At 40.0% G+C, this 26,116-nt stretch overlaps 1 protein-coding gene across 1 annotated transcript; it reads left to right on the top strand.

The window, feature by feature from the left end:
• The first annotated feature begins 1,159 nt into the window (after positions 1-1,159).
• PER3 (period circadian regulator 3) lies at positions 1,160-25,046 on the top strand. The gene is given in 21 exon segments (XM_050909274.1): positions 1,160-1,308; positions 1,916-2,031; positions 3,530-3,731; positions 4,797-4,845; positions 6,974-7,116; positions 7,493-7,571; positions 8,306-8,412; positions 8,608-8,764; positions 9,742-9,847; positions 10,282-10,407; positions 11,151-11,277; positions 12,338-12,482; positions 13,102-13,229; positions 13,686-13,889; positions 14,532-14,648; positions 14,651-14,782; positions 15,312-16,048; positions 17,161-17,338; positions 17,913-18,090; positions 18,717-18,867; positions 21,074-25,046. Coding segments are annotated over 21 exon segments (3,399 nt in total). The 5' UTR covers positions 1,160-1,193; the 3' UTR covers positions 21,176-25,046.
• The last annotated feature ends 1,070 nt before the right edge of the window (positions 25,047-26,116 follow it).

The following is a 26,116-nucleotide window of genomic DNA, read 5'->3' as shown; positions in this document are numbered from 1 at the left end:
TGCTTGACTTGATGTGCTTAACTTGAGGAGAGAGCTAAAGTCAGAATCGAGGACCTGCTGTAGCTGTGATCCGGAGTTCTTCTCGGGGCTCGCTTACTTCAGTACACCAAGGAAGCTTGCCTGAATCACAGACCGAGGTGTTCATTATGGTCTCGCATGTAGATTAGGTTGCTGCTGCTGCATGGGTCCTCATAAGCTGTTTGCCTAATTCTTAGATTGGCTCATCCAGATACGTCATTGACCCTTTTGTGGCTTCTATATATACTTAATCTAAAGACTGTATTTAGCAGTAGTAAAGCAGAAATTACTTAATATTTTTCCCAAAAGTTCAGAAATTCAATGAGGTGCTAATTTTTTTTTTATTAAAAAAAAAGCAGCGCAAGAGCTATAATTTATGCAATGTTGAACTGGCACATAAAGTTAACATGCCATACTTGAACTTATTTAGTGATTTGTATAGTAAGAGTATGATACTAATAAAAATGCCAAATGGACAAAAGTTATTTAAAATAACAATGTTCATATCTCATCTGTAGGATTAGAACCAGTCTGCGTTTTGAGGATATTGACTGCTTATTTTTCAGTCAGTGAAATAAGCAAAAGTAAGAAGAGGGAGATTTTGCTTGTTAATAACCTTGCAGCTGTTGAGGCCAACAACTCTGTTAAAAGTATAACGAAGACTCCCGAATCACGTGAGGAATGAAGTCTTTGCATCAGGTGTATTTTGAGGACCTCATGTTTCTCTGAAGTGCTTATAATCAGATGCAGACTTCAAGGCTAGAAAGACTTATATACATAAAGAATCAGCATCTATTCATGATTTTAATACCAGTGCAATTTAGAAAATCTAGAGTAAACATCAGCTTATTTTTAGTTGGTAAGCATCTTAGCAAGCAGATTGGTTATGATGTGACTTTGCCATCCGTGACGTGTTGGAGTTGGAAAGGAGGAAGGTAGAGGAGAAAAGATTAAGTAGCAAAGAAGTGAGAAAGATACAACAGGAAATACAGTGAATGAGCGTTAGGACATGTACGGATATTCTGTGACTCTGCAGCGAGCCCATAAAATGTTAATTTAGTGAATAACTTTAATTAGTCGACAGAAAAGAAGCTCTTATACTGGAAGTCTCCAGTAAAGTTTAACCTCAATTTTACAGTGAGCAGCTGAATTGGAGCCAGTCTCACAGAGATCTGATGATGATGATTCAAGAAATGAAAAGGTGTTTGCCTGAAGAGAAAAGGAGTTCCAGCAAGCCTAGTACCATCAGTGCTCTCAACTATGCCTTGCAGTGTGTCCAACAGGTCCAAGGTATGTGTGGAAAAAGTCTGGAAGCGTAAAAGCTATACAGTGGCTTGGTTTGAATAGACGTGTCTGGCAACAAATAACACTAAAACAAATGAAAGCAGTCCAGTTATCCTACAAACAGTTGACTTTCTGAAGCACTGTGGGGTTTTGGTGGTTTTTTTGGTTTGTTTTTTTTTAAATAATCATGTTACCTTTTCTGTTGAAATGCCCACCTACTGCTTCTCTTTTCTTCAGAATCCTATAGCTAATAGGTGCCTACTAATAACTTTCTGTGTATATTGAAAAAACAGCATTCCCGTCCCACTTTGAAAAGTTATTGGGTAGTCTGTGTTTTCCAACAGAACTAAGTGGCTAAAATTGTTCTTATGCCATCACGTTCTGTCCTTTCTGTTTCCTTATGCTCGTTTTCTGTAACATAAATAGGTCACTCCAGTAGTATAATCAGTATTCCTTTTTCCTTTGTCACTACACAGACCTTCCTCATCTCACCTTGGACTTCACCAAAAAGATGACAAAAGTACAAGGGCTGTAAGAAATACTTTCAAAATAGTCTCCTTACTGACTTCCTTGTGTTTGTCTTACTTTTCCTGTTTTTTTTTTTTCCAATTAGCAAACAATGACTTTTTCCAGGCTCTGAATGACCGAAGAGTGTTTCAGACAGATGTGATGACATACAGCATAGAAGAGTTGGTGGCAGCTGCATCTGAACACACTCCAAAAAACACTGTAAGGAATTCAGGCACGCTCAAGGAGTTCATCACTTGCCATTTCACTCTCTATTTAGTCTCCTAACATCGTTTTGTGGAAATAGAGTGTGTAAAATTGAAAAGCCTTTAAGTTTTAGCCAGACAGGCCTTTGTGTTTTTAAAGGTAGATCAAGACTACTTCTTATCTGTGCTGACTCAGGGTACCCAACAGCAATAAGTGAAGAAATACCTATTTTTCTTTTTTTCTTTTTTTGCCAGAAGCAACAAATGTCTCTTTGAGAATCTTATTTGAGAATTCATTTACAGCATAGTAATCTCTTGACACGGACGTAGCAGAAAGTTTTCAAAGCTGATCAAGTCCATAGTTGTGAGGGACTTTAGTTTCTATTTGGATTTAATTTTTTTTTTCCTTGATTTGCAGTATGTGTCATCCTTTCTGGCTCTGCTTCAAAGAAAAGAGTGTTTCTTGAGATTCAGTGCTGTTAGATGCCGTATCAGAAATATTGCGAATGCTCTCTACTTGAAAAGTTCTCAGAATATTTTTGTATGTGGAATTGTGGTGAATACTCTGAAATTTAGGGAGAAGTGTGTGAAGTGATAACCAATCATTCTGGACAATGGCAAGCATCACTGTAATCTGTTTCAGTTTTGATATTGCAGTCTTGTTAGCATTTGTAAATCATGACTAAGCTACTCGTCGTGGTTTAACTCCAGTCAGCAGCCAAGCACCACGCAGCCACTCCCTCACTCCCCTTCCCCCCCACCCCTGCTCCTGGTGGGATGGGGCGGAGAATCAGGAAAGAAGGCAGAACTCGTGGGTTGAGATAAGAACAGCTTAATAACTAAAGTAAAATATAATACTAACAATAGTAATAATGAAATATAATAATAATAGTAATGAAAAGGAATATAACAAAAAAAAAAAAGGAGGGGGGGGAGGAGGAAAAAACCCAGTGTTGCACAATGCAGTTGCTCACCACCTGCTGACCAATGCCCCAGCAGCGATCCGCCCCTCCTGGCCAGCTCCCCCCTGTTTATATACTGGGCATGATGTTCCGTGGTATGGAATACCCCTTTGGCTAGTTGCGGTCAGCTGTCCTGGCCGTGCTCCCTCCCAGCTCCTTGCACACCTGCTTGCTGGCAGAGCACGGGAAACTGGAAAGTCCTTGGCTTAAGATAGGCGCTACTTAGCAACAACTAAACCATCAGAGTGTTACCAACATTGTTCTTGCACTAAATCCAAAACACAGCACTGTACCAGCTACAAAGAAGAGAGTTAACTCTGTCCCAGCCAAAACCAGGACACTACTATAGCATTGGAGGTTGTAGTAGCTCACACACAACTTTAATTGGATGCTAACTTAAGAACGCATTTTTGAACCTCTGTCTTAGTTGTGGTGTGTGGTGGTTTTGGGTTGGTTGGTTTGTTTGTTTTGGGGTTGTTTTGGTTTTTTATCCTTATGATATTGCTACCATGTGTTGGGGGAGGATTGCCTTTAACAACGTTTGTTTTCCAGGACACATTTGTGGCTGTGTTTTCCTTGCTTTCTGGACGCATAGTGCATATTTCTGAGCAGGCAGCATCCATTCTAAACTGTAAGAAGAAAGTGTTGGACTCCTCCCGGTTTGTAGAGCTGCTTGTCCCTCAGGATGTGAGTGTGTTCTACACACACACCGATCAGTCCCACCTGCCACTTTGGAACATGGAAAGTCAAACAGGTGGGACTTGGCAATGCTCTTAAATGCTTTATGTGTCTTTCTGTCTTTGCAGAATGAGGATAGCATAGTTGTTCATTCTGAATGCTTATGCTAGCAATATACATCGGTAACACCTGTTCCCTTTCCACTTTGAAAACATGAGTAGCTATGCAGCTAGTCCTAGCTAGTGTCCTAGAGGCTTAACTCTTACTTGGGGTATGTAAAAGGCAGATACTTCATTGTTTTGTGTACCATCTTACTCATTCCAAAGACTGCTGCTTTTTGAAAAGAAACTGAAGGTCTAATTGTGAGTTTAAAGTTGTTTAATCTGCATCTTACGGTTGCTTAGGTGCTTTGTCTTTATGGTCCGCTTGCAGCCTGCTGTGAACATAGCTCACTGAACCCAAGTTTTAAGCTGACTTGCTATTTAGTGATGGATATGCCTAAGCGGTGACTTTTGAGTCCTATGTTATGTGTGAGCAATTCAAATGTAGCTCGCGTGCCAAGGCCATGACTTTTGCCCATCTAGCCATGGGGCTGTTCTGGCATCAGAGCTGGGAAGTGCAAAATCCTAGCTACCAAAGGATGTGAGACATCAGAGGCTGCTAACGCTAACATGCCGGGGATTCCACAGCTTGGAAGCCAGTCATGTGCCTACCCAGCAGAGCAGTGGCACCCTTACGGAGTTGTTGTTATTTTCTCGCTGTGAACTGTTACTGAATTTTCCTCTCCCCATAACTCTTGGCTGTATGTAGTTTTTGGTATGTGGCTCATAAAGCCAGGAATTTTCGCCTTTCCTTTCCATAGTGATGCACTGGGGAAAGGAGTTTTTTAGATCATATGTGTTTCCTCTGAATTTAGTTCCAGGTCAGCTATTTCTCCAAGAGCGAGTGGGCTGGAGAAGAGATAACATTTGAGGTGGGAGCAGACTGTCGAACAGCTAAGCCAGTAGCTAATAAACAGCAGGTTGTGAGACTTCGGTCTTGCTCAGAAAGTCTGGAGAATGCAGAGTTTAAAATAGTTCTGATAAGCGTGACCTTTTTAAGGGTATTAACTGGTACTTTCAATGTGTGTTCTTCTTTTTAGCTTCTCTGTATGAATATGCCCAGGTGAAATCCTTTTTCTGCAGGATCAGGCAAGTACATTATAATAGTTTTATGTTTGTGAAGGCTGGGCAAAGGTGCAGTACTGGGCAGAAACAGTGTTCTGTTGTTACAACTGACCAGTGTGAGCTCATGAAACTCCATTACAAAATTGGCTTATTGTGTTTAATATTGGCATCCAGCAGGACACTTTGAATATCTTTCCCATAGCGATGCTTCAACTTGCATGGGGATGGAAGGAGAACTGTTCATACATGTTTCTTTTGGACCTATCAGTTTCCTTCAGTACTGTTGTGCAGGAGAAGAATGATCTTGTGAAAAATTGCTGCTCCCCCTTTTACAGTTTGAGCGTGGAGGCAAAGGGTGTTTTGCTTAAGATTGCTCGAGAGTTTGCGACAGAGTCAGTAACAGAAACTCAGTCACCTGAGTCCCAGTATGAGACCTGAATCATGAGATACTACTTGCTGTCACTGTGGATGCAGTTTGTTGCTCTGTGCCTGGCTAATCTTAGTGCTAAAAGAAGGAAAAAAAGAATTGAGATTGGCCTGTAATCTTCAGTGCAGTTCTGTTCCAGACTCGGGTGGTCTCCTGATTTCAGTAAGAACTGTTTGCGTCTGAGCAGATATAATACTTATTCCATCTTCCAGTCGATCATGGATTCATTCATCTGTGTTTCAAAAACCCGAGCTCTAAAATCACCTTCGTCTCTTGAATTGTGTAAGGGCACTTGGAATAAATATAGCAGGACAGATGTCAATTTTAAGTTGGGGGAACTGTTTGTAGGATACGTAAACATTTTGCAATAGTTTTTCTTCAGATTTTCATACAACACCTGTCCTTCCTTTATATAACAGATCCTTTTGATTATGTGGGCTTCATGAGTAAAAGTTGTTTGGGTTTTTTTTTTTTTTTTCACAAGCACACACTAGGCTTAAGTATGAAAATGTTTTTTTGTGGGTTAAACTTCTGCTATATCCAATTTCCATTTGTATCGGTTTTTGTTTTTTTTTCCAAAAGGGGGAGCTGTCAGTAGTAGTTTTTATGACACTAACTTCTCTCTAGAAACACTTTACAAAACTAAGCATGGAATAAGAAAGTAACTTTTAGTGTAAGTGATAACATCCAAAAATTTATCTCAATTCTTTCTGTCAGAGCTGGGTAAGATACTGCAATTACAACAGGTGAAAAAGCACCTGCAATAGAAACAGGCAACCGCTAATGCAGTTGTTGCAAAGCCCTGGTTAAGATCTCATCTGGAATGTTGTGTGCTGCTACTGCTCATGCATGTTCTAGGAAGACAAATCCTCATAGGAGGAGGACAATCAAAGAACAACAACTATTTGTGAACCAAGGCTGGAGGAGTCTTACTTACGTAGGTCAATGAAACAAAACTTGAGAGAGACAGATTCCCCGCCCCCCCCCCCCCCCCAAAATGGTACAGTGTGGGAATCCGTAGGGAGTTTTGCGAGCAGCCTTGAACAATTAGACATAGCCTTGAAAGACATAGAATAAGGGAGTAAATAAGTGATAAAGCAGGTGTGCAGAAAAGAAGCTGAAGACTGAAATAACTTGGAAAACAGATAAGAGACTGAAGCCAGAAGACGTGTGTCTTGCTCCACAGCACCAATCAGAAGCTTAGCCGCGGCACGTGAACAGAAGGTATTAACTAATCGTGGAACAAGCCTGAGCGTGTGGACAGCTAATGAATCTATATAAGCACAAATTTGTAAACAATAAAGGTCTTTGGTTTTACCCGCACCAGAGTCCGTGAACCATCCCTACAGTACAGAATAAACAGCAAACAAGACAAAGAACTGTTTAATTTGAAGGAGAGCACGAGACCAAATGAGTCGTTCTCGTGAATGCATTTGGACTGAGAATTAGAAGGTGGTCTTTAACCATTAGAGCGATGGCATTTCTAGAACAGCCTCTGAATGCAAGTACTGGAGTCAAAACACCTACTTGGTTTTAAGGGGAGCAAGATCAGTATTGCTGAATGCGTTGGCCTTGGATCGCAAGGGGGTGTACGTAGGACCTTGGGAGATTCTGATTATCTGTATCTGTGTGCTCAGCATAACTTCTCTGTGCAGGGCTCTCAGCCCTGGCATAAAGTATCTGAGTCTTGAAACCAGCGCGTTAATCCCTTTTACTTTTCCTCAGGGGTGGTAAAGATCAAGAACAAGAAACACGTTGTTACCCCTTCCGAATCACCCCGTACTTGGTCCACGTGTGTACTTCTGTCCACGTGGATGCAGAAGCCTGCTGCTTAGCTTTGGCTGAGAAAATTCACTCTGGATATGAAGGCAAGTCAGGAGACTCCAGTGGAAAAAACAAGCCAATAGGAAAATGCAGTGTATGAAAGTCTGCTTCCTTTGTTTAGAACTTGTGCTTGCGTAGTCTCAGCCGTGTAACTTCCAGTTTGTGTGTGTGTGTGCGTGCATGCGAATCCAGAGCATCTGTGCCTTCTTTGCAAGGCCCCGAAGCATTTGACCTCTTCTGACTATTTTTATTTTTGAGAGAAGTCTGTAGCACCTAAAAATTTGTAATCTTTCTATGAGTTACTGTGAACAGTGAACAATTAAAAAGCTCAGGAGCAACTAACTCTCTATCATGAGCAAAAGTAACAGGTTTCTGCCTTAATGTGTATCTTGTTTCAGTAAATATTTCTTTTTCTGTTAGCTCCTCGAATTCCTATGGATAAAAGAATCTTCACCACCACTCACACCCCTGGATGTGTTTTTCTTGACATAGATGACAGGTGAGATTTGAAGCCTAAGACCTGTGAGGTATGTATGGGGAGGTAGCAAAAAATCCTTTGGTGATGCAGCTGGAGACCCCAGTAAAGTAGTTGAACCATGCAGTTGGCAATAGTTATTTAAACAAAGTAGTTTTGTGTTAGTCCGCTCATGGAAAAACATCTAGAACTCGACGGACGTAATCTCCTTTGTTGACTTAAAATGTGAATTAAACAGAACTGCAGTCAGTTTTTGTTATCCAGGGCAATGGGGACCTGTGGTAACACAGACAGTGGAAAACACACATAATGCAGAGCTCTGGGGATCACAATGTGGAGATACAGCTGTACTGAGCTGGGTCAAATAAATTTGGCCAGACTAAAGCTGTCTCCTGCAAAGCCACAGGAGTGTTTTTGCAACAGACTTTGCAGCATCCATGTCAGATTTCTTACTGATATTTTGCCTGTGATGGGTTTCTTCAAGGTCCCTTTTTCTTTTTTTTCCTTTGCATATAGACAAGCACAAAATTGCCTGCAAATGTGAAAATCTGTTAGATCTCCAGGCACAGAAACGTTTGTCATTAGTATTTACATGTCTGTGTTGCACTGGAGGGTTATTAGATGGTCTGGAAAATGTTCTGTAGCCTTAGTTCGTGCCATTGTAGATCGTGCATGGGGACTTCACTGATAAGCAAAGGGTTTAGGATGTAAATACTCAAAACTATATTATAATCGGTGATAATGTGTTCGGGTTTCAGAGCAGTGCCTTTGTTGGGTTACTTACCTCAAGATTTAATCGGAACATCCATACTGATGTATTTGCACCCAGAAGATCGTCCTTTGATGATTGCTATTCACCGGAAAAGTAAGTACATTTGCTTTAAGAGGAATTTCTACTGGTTTTAACATTCTTCATTATCATATTGCTTGACATGTGACTGATCTGCAGTCTAGAGAAAAATAAATGAATTAATGAATTAAAGCAGGTCATTAGTGTTTGTGCTTGCACTGCTGTGTCATAATGTAACCTAAACCTTGTTTCTTGATTGGTTTTTTTCAGTCCTGAAATTTGCTGGCCAACCTCCTTTTGAACATTTACCTATTAGATTTTGTACTCAGAATGGGGACTATGTCATACTGGATACCAGCTGGTCCAGTTTTGTGAATCCTTGGAGCAGGAAAGTAGTGTTCATCATTGGCCGACACAAAGTCCGGACGTAAGTCAGTTGTAGAATTGATCTATTAAAGTGCTTTTCATTGAATACTCTGCAAAACAAAACAGTCTCGGTACTGAACTAGAGACATCATGTTGCTCCTGCAGTCTCTGACAACTACCTAGCATCTGTCTTGCAGCCCGTTCCTTCAAAACAACATTAGTCTTGTTTATTAGGTATGAAAATAAGTAAATTACTTCGAAGTAAAAGGCAAAGCCAACTGGTTTTTAGCATATGTTTTTGCACATGATTGATGTGCAAATACTGTGACGATGGACGTGTCTAAATCAAAATATCAGTTTTAGACAAGCCAAGTAAAAGCTAAAAAGCAATGTAAAATATAGATCACTTTAACAAATAATTAGCTGACATTCACTCATGGTTGGCTCACAAAAAAAAACCATTAATTGACAGACACGTAGCCAGAATCACCTTCTGGCTTGTTTTCTTCTGGAACATTCACTTGATACAGAACGTAAATATTTACCAAGGTAACCTCTTTTAAAAATGCAATTAGTGTCAAATGTGCAAGTTGATTTTTCAGATGTTTCTCCTTTGTTTCCAAGAGATTTGGAAATGTGACTGTCTGCCTTCCTCTTACCTGGTTTATTTCCTAGGAAGTGGCTTTTTGGGATGGCCTTTTGACTTTTCAAAGTGATCTTTTATTCAGGATGTTATGGGGTGTGAATTTGTCTTCTGAGTGAAGGAGGCAGAGGGGTAGATGCTTGTCAGCCTTAACTAGCGTTGCTGTGCTCGTGTACTGACTTCCCTGGGGCTTCACATGAAGCACTGCTTTCATAGCACTGCCCCACTACCCTAGCAGAGCTGCTAGTGGAACAGATGACATCCCTTTGTGTTGAATCAGCGAAGCAGTCAAAATAAAATAATGATAATAAAAAAAAAAAAAATCTGTTCTGTTTGTAGCTACCTGTTCTTCATCAAATTAAAATTAATAGTGAAATTTTGTTGGCTCTCTCCAGAAGCCCTCTGAATGAAGATGTCTTTGCTGCAAGAAGTAAAGAAATGAGCAGTGTTGAGAAAGAGATAAGAGAATTGCAAGGACAAATTTACAAGCTGCTTCTGCAGGTAAAGAAGATGAAAGAATTTCAAAACACTGGCTGGCCTTCTGAATGAGAGGCTAAAGAAGCTTCGGTCTGTTTAGCAGACTACTTTGGGGATGATCTTTTAAAAGGTCTGAAAGGAACGTTCTAAATAGAGACAGGCTTGTGTGAGAGCATTAAAAGTATGGCTCTGGGTAGCCCACCTGATTAGAAGAGAATATTTTGTTTGACGTATTTGCCAAGTCTTTACGTTGAAAGATAAATTTGCATCCTGAAACAGCTTTAAGCATGGTAGAGAATTTTTCCCAGGCAAGGGGTAGAGCCCGGAGCAGTACTGACTTTTCACTTAATTTTCTTCGTTTACTTGAAGTTCTGTGTTGCAAAGTATGTTGTTCCCTTCTTTTTGTTCTCTAAGAGGATGATTTTTTTAATTACTTTTTTTTTTTTCCCCTCATACAGCCAGTTCACAGCAATGTTTCCAGTGGTTATGGAAGCCTTGGAAGCAATGGCTCTTACGAGCACTATATCAGCATAGCATCTTCAAGTGACTCCAATGGGAATTGTGCAGAGGAAGTACAGGAACCAGTAAGTCCATAAATGTGTCACTGCCTGCAGAGTAGTAAAAATACCGTTTTAAAAATGAAAATTTTTACTGTGTACATGTGCACTACTCACCATGAATTTTACTGAAGTGGAAGATACAGCTATGTTCAAGCTAAATGTACTTAAATTGGTAAATTGTAGAATGCTGGCTTTTGTTTTTTGCCCTTAATTTTGCTGACTAAAATGAGCAGATAACTACTATGGTAGTTCACTGAAGTAAATTGAAGACTTGATTAAGATCAGCCTTCTCAAAGAACCAGCGGACTCAGAAAAAAGTGGAAGGCCTGTGCAACCAGAAAGAGGATTGACGCATGCGGAGGGGTTTCTGTTTGCTTGGGATTTTCTGTTTCGTTTTGAAAAGGGCACTAGAGGTAGAGTGTAGACTGCTATAGAAGAGAGTTGAAACAGTGCTGTCTTAAAACAAGCATTGCAATTACCTAATTTCCTTGTGAGGCTCCTGGGTAAGTCACCAGCTTATTCCCACTCTCAAGGCTTGCATCACTGTTAAAATGTTCAAATGCTGAGCTTTATCATAGTTAATTTAATTAAATTAACTATGATAATTAGATTTGTTAAATTTACAAATACCAATAGATACCAGGCTTAGGCTGACAGTCTACTCCCTTTCAGTTTGGAGAATAGAAGAACCCAAGCCCGTCTTAGTTGTCTTCTATGGCCTCTTTTTATTCATTTTATTCTGACTTCACGTTTTCACGTATCTCAAGATGACATTGCAACAAGTTTGTGCAGATGTCAACCGAATAAAGAATCTGGGACAGCAGCTGTATATTGCGTCAAGGAGCAAGCCACAGAATGGAAATGAACAGGCTGTGAGTTCAGAAATGCTAGGAGGTAAGTTAATGTAATTATGATCCTTAAGGTAACATGAACTCCTGTAGATCTATAGCCGTGAGTTTGGCTAGCTGGTGTTACGCTGAAGAACTTAAGATAGCATTTTAGCATGGCTTAAATGTGGGAAGTGTTTGTTTTGTTTTGTTTTAAAAAAATCAAAAAACACCCAAACAAAAAAACCCCAAAACCCACCCCCAAAAAAATCCTCAGCAGATGCAATAACTTTTTAACTGCTCCCTGAGATAAGGAGGAACATATCTGTCTCTTTCTAGGTTAATAGGCTTTTACTTTTTTTTATTTTAACATTTTCTAGTGAAAATGCAGACTTGCTTTATACTTGCAAGTATAAATCCGCTATGGGAAGCTTCCCTTAGTTACTTTATGTGGACTCTCAGAAACAATCCATAGGTTGGAAAACACTGCCCCACTTCCCACTGAAGTAGTGGTTTAGCTATTGAGTGCTGTATTATGCTAATGCACGTTATTTGCAGTTAGTACCTAGCACAAATATATGGAGGAACCTGGATGCTTCCTCAAATATCATAGGAATCTGTATTAAAACATTTTGCACTGTGATACTTTCTACGAAAATTATAATTAACTCCTAGTCTTGTTAAGAGGACTGCACTGTGAATGTTGATACTATTCTGACCAGTGTATCTATGCTATAAAAAGCTGTAAATTACTGTTAAATAACAGGTTGGATTCTGTGATGTATAAATTGAGAGAAGAGTAATATTAATCGCAGCTTTGTTTACAATTTAAATACAATAATTTTTTTCTATGCTGTCTGCTTTGTGTTTACTACTTGTTCTGAGTGGATGTTTAAGGTGGTGTGTGGGGTTTTTTCTTTTTAGGCATTCTTTCCCCTTCTCCCTCCCCTGCCTCGAAACATATGAATTGAGATGAAAATGCAGAATAACTTAGTAATGAGAGTTGTGCTGTCATAGGCCATATATCCCTGTATAATATATATGTATCCCAGTGTGTGTGTGTGTCTTGGTAGGGGTAGTGTTTAGATGCCTTTGAGAGGAGTCTTTGAGGATTTCTTCTTTTCTAGGGAAGAGGCACACTGCTTCCTGTTTTCTTCAGACATTGAGAAGTGATAGCACAGAAGAACCAGGCAACACATTTTATGATGATTCGAAGAAGACTCCGCGTGTTCCTTCCTATCAGCAGATCAATTGTGTTGATAGTATCATCAGGTAATAAACTATGAAGCGATTTTAGTGATATAAGTTTAAGATTAATTGGTGGAAGGTAAATATCCAAGCAGTTTGCATTGGTCTAAACTGTCTGGGTTTTGAGTTGTGAGATAAATTTGGGATTGTTTGTAAAGTTTTCTGCCTCTCTGGGCAATCCATCCCAATGCTCAGTCAATCGGAATTACACAGGAATGAAGAATTTAGGGCCTAAGATTCTGTTTGCAACTACTGACGTTTGTGTACTGCTAGTTTCACCATTGGTGCAATAGGAGTTTAAGAGAATTTTGATGGGTATAATATGTCAATGTCTTCTCAGTATACACTTTGAAAACATCAGTGTAAAACAGAAAGTTGATGTAATTCATAAAATGTTGGTATTTTTTAACCCAGTGGATAACATTGTCTTTTTTTTTTTTTTCTTGTTTTAAGAGTAATTGATAGATTTTTGTTTACAATACTCCTTGGAAAGCAGATATGTGTCCAGAACTTCCTGCAGTGAATTTAAAATACTAGTGAACAACACCTGGATCTCCAGTTTGGATTGTTCAAATGTTTGTCTCTCCAAATGGAGAAAAAACACAAAGTAGGGAGAGCTTCCTGTGATATGCTTTTATTTCAGGTATCTAGAGAGCTGCAGTATTCCAGCATTGAAAAGGAAATGTAAATCTTCTGCAAATACATCATCGTCATCTTCAGAAGATGACAAGCAAGTCCAGCAAAGTCAGCAGGAAGTCGAGGCATTGGAAGGTAACACAAAGTATACTGACAATCATAACAGAACCGCAACAACTGATCTATTTTTTATATGCCAGTGTTGTACGTTCCAAGGTATATGTCCACTTTTTAAATTGTTGTCACGCTAACAGCACGAATATTTTGGTTGTGGTAAATATCTGCTTACCTTGTCTAGATCTCACAATTAAGCATAAGCTACAATATTAAGTCTTTGAAGGTAGAAGGCATCAAAAGAACTGTTGTTTGTTGTTGCTTAAATGAACCTTCTGTTGCTCACTCATTTTATGCCATGTTAGTATGTGCTGACATTGCACTGGCATATGAATGTTACATTTATTTGTATGTAAGACTGTCTTATTTAATAGTCTGCATAGTTACTGGTTGTTTCTGAACCAGTCAGACTTGATGAATTGGGAGCATAGTGCTTGGAATGAAATTCCACATAGAAACTTTGTTATTTACCAATAGATACTGCTATGCTTTCAGCAGTTAATTCCCCAACTCCAATATCTGCTGATCGGGAAGAGACGCTGAAAGACCAGACAACTGCAGGCATGGTGGGAGCTCCTCTGGCAGGCCTGACCCTGTCCAACAAGGCTCCAAGTGTGGTGTCTGTCACCAGTCAGTGCAGTTACAGCAGCACTATAGTGCATGTCCCACACCCTGAATCAGGTACTGTTCACACTCACAAAACACTGACTTGACTCACTGATTTTTAAACTTACACAATGTTGCCAGACTGAAGTACACCATGAGAAAGTTTTGTCCATTTGAGAGATGTTCTCATGAATATAAACTCTGAAATATAATTAAGGCACTTCTAGGGACACTGTGAAGAAGCCTTGAGCCTGGAAATTTTTACAGTATTTTAATAAAACCTAGTTTTAACAGAGCGCACTGTTTCCTTTCCCCTTTAACTTCATCACGTATATCTCAAACACAACAATGTGCTTTTGGCCATTGAGGATTAAAATAAAAATGACTAATGGGCCAGTGTTACTTCATTTTAATGCAGAAAGAAGCGTAAAAATGAGTATTTAACTGCTGTTGTACTAAGAAAATATGAAGAAAGAAGTGCCTCTAACTTCAAAGTGAATTTGAAGTTTTCCAGACCATGCAAAGTAATTTGCTCAGTTGATGTTAGAGTAACTATATTTGAGTGTCAAGGGTATTTTCTCCCCCTGCCTCTGCAGCCTGTATCTGCTCGGTAGCTTAGATGAGATTGTTTTTTGTGTAACCCTCTGGGTGTTGTGGGAGTTGATACCAGAAGGCCAGAGCAAAGAGTGACTGATTTATTTTCTTCCCTCTTCAAAGAAGTGACTACAATGGAGGATGCGACTGTTGGAAGTGAACAAATTGAGCTGCCTCCTGTGAATGCTCAGAGTCTCACTATGGTGTCTGAGGACTTAAAGCCAGTTGGGCTAACAAAAGAGACTTGTCGGCCCACACTCAAAAGGAGGAGCAGAACTATGTTGACAAGTTCCGCCAGAGGATCTTGCTCTCTCCATTTAGGACTTACTTTCAACAGAGGAGCAGAAGTAACAACGGACATTGCTGTGGCCAAGGTAGGCAGCAGCTTTGAGACATAAAGACTTATTAGATGACTTACAAAGACCAACCTAGCAGTGGAGTCTGGTTCTCCTTTTGTATGATTTAGCAAGTATCTTACTATGGATGCAAACAGAATACTTCCTTTGAACTGCCCAGGCTTGACAACAGCATTGCCCACACAGAAGGTCTGCTCCATCTTGGATGTTGCTATCTTAGACTTTTCACAAAGCAGATAATTATTGCAATAAACGCTGCAAATCCCAAGTAGTTTGTTGCCTCCCCTTGAAGGAATGTAAAAGATCTGATTGGGATAAGCCAAAATAATCGATAAGAAAATTGATGACATGAAGGAAAATATTGTAGATGTCAGCAAATCCATCACTGTAGCGTATGGAAGAATTATCCAGAGGAAGGTCAGCTCTCCAAATAAGACACACTCAATTATCTGGATGTTTTTCTCTCTTCTCTTTTTTTTTCTTTCTTTTTTTTTTTTCCCCTAGGTCTGTCACTTCAGTGAATGTGTCTGTTTTTCTTTGTCCTTAGGAGATTCCCCTTCAAAGCAGATGAGCCCAGCTAGCTGTAAAAAAGGCAAACATGGAAAATTCAAGCGCCAGAAGCCTCAGAGACAGTCGTCAGACAGCCGCTCTTCTAGTAAAAATAGAAATAGTCTTCCATGTGAGAAGAGAACAATTCAGAAACATTCATTCTCTCCCTCAGAAGTATCCTCTCTGAGCTCCTCCAGTATGAATGTCCTTCCTCCTATGGGATTTCCTGTCTGTTCGGATCCACTATCTAGTTTTCCAGCCTCTTCTGTAGCAGAGGAGCTTCCCCTTCACCCGTTAAAACCGGAGTCCGTGTCATCGTCGCAACTGTGCTGTGAAGCACAGTCATGTCCAGCGCTTTATCCCCCAAACATAGGCACGTTTATGGCTGTATTTTTTCAGGGTTTCCCCATGTATGCTCCGATGCCTCAATATGTCTTTCTTCCTAGCCCTCAGTACGTTTATCCCCCCTCTTCATATCCATGCACTACACTACCTCCAGCCCCCCCTCCTTCTGCTCCATCACCAATAGCACCGCGCTCTGTGGATCAGGCCTTTCCAGCCTCTTCTGCCACATCCATGGAGGACCAGCAAGAGGGCCAGCGTGACCAGGCCCTACTGCTGAGTAGCTCACGGAGCAGCTCCCCACTTCAGCTGAACTTGCTTCAAGAAGAGCTGCCAAAACCTATGGAGCTTTCCATTAGTACTGGTGTTAAAGCACATGCAGAAGCTAAACGTGTAAGTAACACGAATTTTTAATGTAGAGGAGAAACTGACTTTCACGGTGTTCAGTCACCAAAACCAGTGATAATGATCTGTGTTTCAGGGTCACCAGATTTTGTTAGCTGCTTTTTCCAGTGGCTGTGCTATGTAGACTGCAGGGCACCAGTAGCACAGAGGCGGAGAAAGCTGTTTATACTTGCACCCGTGGGAACTTGTAACAGTACAGTGTTGGCACTTGGCAAGTGACAGAAATGTGAGATCTTCTGGTCTAGGCTGCCACAAGCCGCTTTTGCTCAGCATTTTGGCAGCAGCCTTTTCGATTAAATTGTCAGCCGGAATTTGGGGTTTGGGGCTTTTATGCATGTGGAACTTGGTTAGTGCTGCGCAATTTGCATCCTTTTTCACCCAGTCCCACAGTCTCTGTGGAGAACCAAAACAAAGGGAAGATACGCTTCTAATTACTCCCTCTGTCTCCCAGGGATGCAGCTAATGAACGAAGAACAGGGATCCGTGTGGGTCGGTTTCCATACATGGGCATAGAAAAGGCCTCTCCAACTTCCGCGGTAAACTCAAAGGCAGGAATCTGAGCTCTGCAGGCAAGGAAAAAAAATGTTGGCTCCTGAATGCAGATTGGGCTGGAAAGGCTGGATCAGCTGAAACTGCAGGGTAGGGTCCTGAAAGGGGAGTTGGTATACCTGTAGCTGCTGAAGCGGTGAGCTTCATATAGTGAATCAGGGGAAGACACTCTCATTTTCCCTGTAGTGCACCATTGCTTGGTGTGTGTGGCTGCTTCATGCCATCCGACAGGATGTGAAGGGAACTGACTCCTGTTCTTTTGTCGACAGAAAGTATTAACTTAATGCAACAGTACAGTATCTTGACCCAGTGGGGAAGGATCTGCGGCAGAAACCAGTAAACTAGAGTCCGGATGCTTGTTGATTTCACCCATGAAGAGTGTTATCCTGCGTTCTAGACCACCATTCATTTTCAGAGCTAGAAACTCCAAACCTATTGAATTGATAGGAGAACTTAGTCAATACGTGACAAATTCAGTAAATGCATGAACTTCCTTTTTCAAACTTAAATGTAACTTCCATGGATGTGTTTGTTTTGATTTTTGTCTCCAGGACAACGATCCAGAAGATAGTGGTAACAGTGCTAGCCACTGTGCTTCTAGTGAATTTACTGACCGCTCGCTGTACGAGGACTCCCGGTCGGGTACAGGTTCAGCAGCATCAGGCAGGGGATCAGCTTTATCTGGTTCTTTAGGCTCTGGCTCCAGTGAGACTTCTGGTTGTGGCACAGGTAGGGAAGTCCGAGATTTGGATGTTTGAGGCTAGGTGGCTTGCTAACGTGTTGGTAATTCATAACAAGACACTGTAATGGGAATGGGAAATCCCAGTAAGAGGATCTGTAGTCTTTATTTTTCACCAACATTCAGTGTTTGGAGCCACGTTTGTTCCAGTCACTGTAGTTGGAAGTAGGAATCTAAGAAGCTATTCCTTTAACCTGTAAGTCACACTTTCATTTTGCTCATTGTCAATTTTCTCTGCATTGGATACTTGCTTGCATCTTATTTGAGTAAAGGTAAATGTGCCTAGAGCAGGACCTCTTGAAACAGAAGCAGAGAAGTTGAGCCAGTTAATTTTGAGAAGAGTGAACAGAGCTTTGGAGATCTTGAGTAACTTAATAGAATGCACTTTATCTTTGAATTCTCAATAGGTAGTAATGACTTGCTAGAGCAATCATCTGGGAGTACCTGTGTTCGTATTACAGAACTAGCTTGTAAGAATGCACTGGTGTTCTTTTACTTTTTGTGCAGAATTACTAGGATTTCTTGGGCATCTGCATTCATTTTTTTCCTGGTAATTCTCAGCAGGTAGTGGGAAAAGCAGCAAGTATTTTGCCAGTAATGATTCTTCTGAAGCTTCCAAAGAAGAGAAGAATCAGGAAGCAGAAGAAAAAGGGACAGCTCATAAATCCAAACATGAGTCAGCCTGGGTGATGATGGATCACACACCTGAGCGAGTTCTAATGACTTACCAAATGCCAAACAGGTTAGAAAACATCAACAATTTCTGACACGTAGTTTGGAATTGTGCATAGAACTGTAGAATTAAAAATGAGACCGTGGAAACAGTGCACATACCAATGAAACTCCAAGAAGGTGTATTAATTTACTGTTTGTGCATTTTAAGCCCTGGTTATTTCCTTTTGTCTATTTTTTTTTTTCCCCCCCATTTCCCCCATCAGTTAAAATATGGTAACGTAACCTTTTTGCTGAAGTGTTAAGGGGATTGGTTATTGTCCTGTACTTTGAATGCATAAAGCAGTAAAAATACTTACGTGTTACTTGCAAATTGCTTGCGATTAGCTTACATATAATTTATAATGAGAGTTCCCATTAAAAAACAGACAACCAAAACACACAAAACAATAAAACAAAACAAAAAACCCCCACACCAAACACCCAAAAACCCCCAACGAAAACAAGAACAAAAAACCCCCTGACAGTTAGAGCAGTGTTGAAAGAAGCCTTACAAAGCACAGTTACTTTTCAGTGGCTGATGCTGTCTGGACTTCAGCCATAGATACTGGTGAAGAGACTCTCCCAGTGATTGTGATCAGTGCCTGCCTTGCTTCATGTAGTACAGGTGTGCTCACGGGTGTCTGTTACCTGCAGAATTAGAGAGGAAGTTTTAAAGGAGGATCTGGAGAAGCTGACGGTCATGCGGAAGCAGCAGCCTTGGTTTACGGATGGGCAAAAGAAGGAGCTTGCAGAGGTGCATACGTGGATCCGGACCCAGACTGTCCCACTGCAAATCAGCACCCAAGTAAGGAGGTGTGAAAGGAATCCGCAGCTTATTCATGCCTGGGCTAGCCAGAGGCAGTGCCGTTTCTAACCACTGCGATCTTACAGTGCTGGGGTCACTGGTGGTTATTACTTGTACATATAAGAAGGAAATGAGCACGAATACACTAGCCAGATGAGAAATGCTGAAGTACAGGTCTTCCCATTGTATTTTTTTGCAAGATGTGCAAATTCTGTGTAGGAACTACCTGTAGCAAAGTTCCTTCAGTCCCACTGTTGGATGAATGCGAATAGCGTCACGCTCTCACGTAAGAGTCCAGTGATGTTTTTTTCTGTTGGTGTTAGGTCTTTTGCTCTTTTTCTTATAAAGTTGATTGTTGCTGTGATTGAACAGCATGTAACACTGGGGTGTTAGTGAAGATTAGAGCAAGTGTGTTCAGCAAGCTGAAAAATGCTCATAATCAGGTTCAGGCATATAGTAAGAAACACAAAAATAGCTGGGTTTTTTTGTAGGTGGATTCATTCTTTAAGAGTTTTGGTATCTTATGCCTGATTATTTTATCTGGAATAACTCCTGGGCACTCTGATAAACTACTTCTGATTTATATTAGTATGTGTTAGAGAATGTCCTAATCAATTTAAAGCGTTCTGTCGTGGTTTAACCCCAGCCAGCAACTAAGCACCACGCAGCCACTTCCCCCTCCCTGCTCCCAGTGGGGTGGGGAGGAGGAAAGGAAAAAAAGTAAAGCTCATGGGTTGAGATAAGAACAGTTTAATAACTAAAGTAAAAACAAAAATACACTACTAACTAAGAATAATAATAATTGTAATGAAAAAGAATACACACACAAAAAAAAAAGAAATAAGAAAAGACAAGTGATGCACAGTGCAGTTGCTCACCACGCACTGACCGATGCCAGAGCCGTGATCTGCCCCTCCCGGCCAGCTCCCCCCTGTTTCTATACTGGGCATGATGTTCTGTGGTATGGAATACCCCTGTGGCTAGTTCAGGTCAGCTGCCCCGGCTCTGCTCCCTCCCAGCTTCTTGCACACCTGCTTGCTGGCAGAGCATGGGAAACTGGAAAGTCCTTGGCTTAAGATAAGCGCTACTTAGCAACAACTAAACCATCAGAGTGTTATCAACAGTATTCTCACACGAAATCCAAAACACAGCACTGTACCAGCTACAAAGAAGAGAGTTAACTCTGTCCCAGTCGAAACCAGGACACGCTCCCAGGTGCTATGGAGAAGAAAAGAGCAAGGCAGAACTAGTCCCACAAAGATCTAGAGCTCCAATGATGAGTTGTACAGAAAATTTCAAGGCAGAGTGGGCTGCATTCACATACTCATGCAGCAGAAAAATCTAATGTCTGTTGCAGCACTGCATGCTCTGTGTGCTAGGATTTTCAAATGTGGCATTCTGAGCTGTGGTATTTAATCTTAGAGCAGAAAAATTGAGAAATCTATGTGCTTGGCTCTGGAACAAGACCAGAAAATCAGTCTTTTTTTCTCAACAAGGTATTAGGAAAACAATCTTGTGTGTCCTGTTGTGGTTAGGACGATGCGTTTGATTCAGATAGCGAAATGATGTCCAGTGGTCTTGCAGAAAATTCTGTTGAATGTTTACATCTCAAATGTTATGACGTATTGGTATGCAAATATAAATATTTGGTATCTAAGGTGCTAAAACTGTTCCAAGTAGTAGGTCATGTTTCTAATATAGATTGTCATTTTGTGAATGCAGCCATGCTTCTGACAGTAGAAAGAAATGCAGGATTTCTATTTTAATACTTTATTTCAATATCGTACCACTTCTCAGGAACAAGAAGAATCTGGTCTGTCAATATGGTCGGGTGTTTCAGCCTTTTTTTGTTGGTCGGTATTGTTGCTGTTCAGTCTGCAGGCCAAATCCTTAATGAGCAGCTTGCTTATAAAGCTGAAAGATAAGGCCTTCAAATTCAAGGAAGTCACATGCTGTTTTATCTCAAAGCTAAAACTGTGTGTTCCACTAACCAAAGAATTCATTTCTGAGACAAGATAAGTTGGAGGTGCAAGTACCTGCTTCTGAAAATAGGATATCTGTATAATCTCTGCTTTTAGAGAGATTTCAGCCCATCGGTGAGAGGTTTCAAGAGATTGCAACATATCATGCTATCAGGATTTGACTCTTTGAAATATATTCATAAAAAGGAGAATTTAAATTACTATGTTCTTGTTCCTTTTTAAAGGGCTGTGTTACATGTGACATGAGGGAAGCGAGCTGTGAGGCTGCAATGGCTGATGACAATATGGAAGACAAGGGAAAATCGCCTCCGCTCCTGCAACACTGAAGACATCAGCACTTGTGTCAGTAAAACTGCTTGGTGTAATTCCCATGCTCTTTTCCTCTGGCTTTGCTACATACTAGCGGTGAATCTGTCTGACTGTCTCTTCCCAACATGAGCAGTCGCACATGTGAAACTAAATCTTCCTCCATTACCCCTCCACTCCTGGCATGACTTTGGAGACAGTCTTTCACTGGGAGGCTGTTTCCCATCCTGACCTCACAGACTTGATGCAGAATGGGTTATGTTTCTAACTTTTGATTGCTCAATGATGAGCAAAATACAAAGGTTTTTTGGTTTTGGGGTTGCTTGGTTGGTTTGTTTGAACTTGACAAGTAAGAGTCTGAAAAGATGCAGTGGTTAAGAACCTACAGCGATGAACGTAACAGATCGAGCATGTTTACTCTCTAAGTAAGGTAGATGCATTGCAACCAAGCTACAACAGAGTGCTCTTCATTTTTGTTTGTTCAATATTTAAAGGTCTAGACTGAAGATCCTAATACTCTCAGGCTCTAAAATCACTGTAGCTGGTTCAAGAATCCAGTGGGCTTTTTAACGAGCAGCTGAAAACCGGCCAAGTTATTCTGCATCCAAACGCCTTTCGCCAGCTTGTGCCCATCAAAAAAATAAACTGAAGTGAAAAGAAGGAAAGCTATTTCCTACGTTTATCATGATGAGTGTTTTGGAACCAAGTTGTTTTATAGCTTTTGCTTTTAAAGCTGTGTTTCTCAAGATAGGTGTTTAAAATTAAATGAGAGTAACTGGTTTGCAAATCCACTAAAGATTAAATTATAAATAGCAATCAAAAAAAATAGAAGTAACAATTCGGGCGTTATTTCCTTATACAGGATCTGCTTTTTAATACAAGACACATGGAAAACCTTCTCTATCAAGGCACTATAGCCTAGTTACCAATTCAAGTAGCTGCATGCAATCTTTTATGTTGCTGGCGCTCTGGAAGGCAGATTTGTATCTTAATTTTTTTTGTTGTTGTATTAGAGTAGTTAGATGAGTTGAATCCAGACATAGCGAATAGGAAATTTTAAGCCGTTTCCCTGGGGTTTTTTTGTTGTGGTGATGCCAAAACCAAAAAGAGATTAAGCTTCATTTCTTCTGCTTTCTTGAAAAGTCACATGTTGTGGAGCCAAACTTGAACATCAAACCACATATTCATTATTTCTTGTCACTGTTGACTTCCTGTACAAGTTTTAACCTCTTTCTTTATAATGGAGTCTCTGGCTGTTGAAATCCATGGATGAAAAATGAGTTTGTGTATAGTGTGAGTTGTTCAGAAAGTGGTAACCACTTTCTCTTTCAGTATGTAAAAGGACTTGTTCTCATGTTAATACTTCTAGCGTAAAGCTGAATGTCTCAAAGTGCTCTTCAAGCAGGACACGCTTCACTAAAACCTAGCAAATTTTGTCTGATTTCCCTTTGTTTATCAAAAGCTGGATGTAATCAGATTTGCCTTGTGGTGTTGTCGATCACCTTAGCCTTCTCAACAAAGAGTTTTAGAATGTAACACATTATTCACCCTTTTGTTCTGTGTAGCTCTTCCTTTTCTGCTATGTGAAGGATTTTTGCTTTTTCAGTTTCATTTGCTAGTAAGCTCCAAGTTGTTGAGTAAGTTAAAAATACTGTGATCTGCACATCATTGAAGGAAAACTGTATTTATCTAAAGGTTTTTGTCACTTTTTAAAATCAATTCAGTGACAATCTTTGTCATTAAAGCTCATTTCAAGGAAAGTTATTTTTACAGAATTTTAAGTTTTCAAGGCTAATTTGACTCAGGCAGTGTTCTTCTGATTTTTTTACAGTATGCTTGCCTGCTCTGTTTATACCTATTGCTTTCTATTTATTTTTAAGCTGCATTTCTTTATTTGTCTTTCAGTTTTTTCAGCTTGAACTTGTTTTTTCTTGTGTTGTAAATCAGCAGAGGTCCACACATCCTCAGTACTTTTTGTGTTCGAACTTTAAACGCTTCTTAAAATAAGAGACTTCGATAGGTGTTTACATATAGCAAGTTATGTGCTCAAGTAGGAAAATGTGGGCAATACCTTATACCTTTCCTAGTCTTTTTCCAGCACTTTCCAAATGCGGTATTCTGCTTTATAACCACACTGCCTAAAATATTTGCTCTAAAACATACAGTAAGATGCTTTGTGTATAGGTTCTTTTCCTAATTGGGACGCTTCTTAACTAACTTAACTGTCAAATTAGACTGATGCGTAGAATCCATTCTAGTTAGCTGTGCTTAAATTAAAATGACTGCTCTAATGTATTTTGAGACTTAGTGAAATAAATTAATTTGAATACTCCAGGTAAGGACGGCTGTCTCTGTCAAAATAGTTTAAAAGTGCAAGCCAGAGGGAAGGTTTAGATAATCAGCTCTTTTGCTGTACATTATTTCCACTGTTTATTTCCTGAGTATGAAAATGAGATGGTTTGCGATGTCTTAGCAGGCATACATGTCATCCATTTTATAAAACAGTGGGACTTAGTTTAGGAGAATGGTAATACGTACCTAACACTTGAATAATGCTTTTCATCCGTAGGTCTGGAAGCATGTCAAAAAGATGCCTATCATTATCCCAGTTGTATAAAAAGAGGCAGAGACACAAAGGACTTGCACAGATGCATTACCCCCAGTTCATACCAAATCCTGGAGTATAATTTGGGGATCTTCACTCACTGTATCCTGTGCTGTCTTTGCTACAGGTGGTCAAGATTCTGACCTGTACGTAGAAACTTGATCATATTACGTGTGTTTCTTGTTTGGAGATGTTAACCCTTCTTGTACCACCTACCACTATGAACTTGTGCCCAGTCAGATCATAGAGCAACAGAAATCCTAGACGGTTTTTGTAGTGCTGTGAACACCATACCCTCTGACCGTATATAATGAAGGTGCATATGCCTAGGAGTTTGAATCCAAAGTTTGTAATCCTGGCTAAATCTTAGGTGCAAGATTCCTTGTCTGGGGCTACACTAGTCCTGGGTTACGGAAAGAATTATGGTATGGGAGAAGAATATAAGAGGAATGAACAGGTGAATCAGTGCCCTGTGTGACAATGAAACTAAATTATTTGCCCAAAAACGCAAACGGTCTTGGCTGCAAAACCAGGTTTAGGACAAAAAACAGTTTCCTAGGCTACTGTTTACCCCACTAGAACCACAACATCTTGCAATCAAATGCCTTATCAAGCCTTTTGGGAAGGACCTCGTTTCCATAAGTTTTCAGGAACTGGTAGTTTTTACTTCAGCTTATATTAATCTTTCAGTCTTCGTAGTTTGCTGGAGTAGTGGAAGTGAGGTCCAGTTCTGATCTGAAAGACCAATGGAGTAAATACTGCAGCCAGAGTTGAACATGCTGTTTTGTTTATGTGACTTTGTTTTGCCTGGCATAATTAAAATGTTGCAGACAGTTTAGAGCTGCTTGGAAGGTCACTTTTTTTGGTGATCAAAGGGAAAACACACAAGTACAGTAATGATGCAGTTACTACCCCCTGTGGGGGCATCAGCAGTTTGGAAACCCTTGGTGGATTTCACTGGCAATTTTTTTTGTTGTATTCCTAAATATAGAATTATGTTTTTAAAAGATGAGTTGATGTGCAAATATTTTCATGGCATTGCTATGAACAGGAGGGACCCTAGTGTATTTTTACAGTGCGATAAATATTCGCTGAATGAGTAACGTATTGGTAAGTTTATCTTCCAGCTGAATCAAGTTTTGAGTCACAGTCAAATGAATTTTTACATCAGTTGATAGGAATATTTTATTGAAATAATATTCAGCTGTGGTTGAATTTACAGTTGGGATTTTAACTGTACACTTTAAAGGAGCTTCTGTTTTTATAAATAAAATGGAAAAATATGCTGCAAAGAACTGTTTCAAGTGTGTGTTTACTTTTGTTGGTGGTAATTTCTAGAAAATAGACCTTTAAGAAAATATTCATTACATTTTTCTGATTGTACATAGGTGTTGAGGCTGTGGGTACAGTGAAAATGGTCGTGTAGTAGGCATTCATCCTGTTTTGTGTGGGGTTTTATGGTTTTTTTTTTTTAATCTCACTCCACCTTGCCCCCTTCCGGACGTGTTATTTCCTTTCTAATTGCATCCCATAAAGAAGGGCCAAGTACCTTTTGAATGTAAAGGATTATATGTAGATGTGTAAGCTGTTGGGGTTTGGCATGCAGGATTTAAAGCTTCTGTCTGTGCTGATTTTGTTAGAAAAGGTAAATAATAAACATCCTGGGAGCACTTTGGCTCCACCATGCTAAAATTTGTGTTCTAGAGGAAGTACAAAGAAACAATTCATAGGTTTAATTCACAGGCGTGTCTCATAGAGCAATCAAGTTCTTAACTAATTGCAGAGAAACAATTTGCTCATCTTTTTCTGCTTTAAGGGACTTTAGAGAGAAGTGTGGTCGACAGTGCTTAAAGAAGCCTGAGGGAGAAAGGGAAAGTCACTGCAGGGAGTACAAGATACAGAAAAAAAGATGTAGCATCTTACTAAAATTGGAAAAGAAAGCAGTAATCTTACATAAGTATGTAACTGAAGGTGCTTCTGGCAAGGTAAGTGATGCAGTTCCTTGAAATACAGGCATCTCGAAGGTAACATTGGATATATTTTTGCTGATGGTTTATTAATTTTTAAAAGGGTGATTTGGTCATTCTAAACATACTTACAAATGTGAGCCAAATTATCTAGGTATTTTTGGTCCAAAAATTATGAGAAGTGAATAGGCTTGTGAAATGAAAAAGTTCAAAGTGGTGCTATGTTTTTATTCAGAGATGTAGGCAATGTCAGTCCAGCTACGTTACTGATTTGTTAATAGCAGTCATCCTCCTGTCAGCTGAAGTTCTTGCTCGCAGTTAAAAACGTGTAGCTTTCACCTCTGCGTGGATGTCAAAGGTGAGCTGAATGATGCACTTCTGTATTTTTG

Source organism: Gymnogyps californianus, chromosome 21 (assembly GCF_018139145.2).
Source record: "Gymnogyps californianus isolate 813 chromosome 21, ASM1813914v2, whole genome shotgun sequence".
NCBI classification, from domain to species: Eukaryota; Metazoa; Chordata; class Aves; order Accipitriformes; family Cathartidae; genus Gymnogyps; species Gymnogyps californianus.
This window is presented reverse-complemented; position numbering and strand designations above follow the sequence as displayed.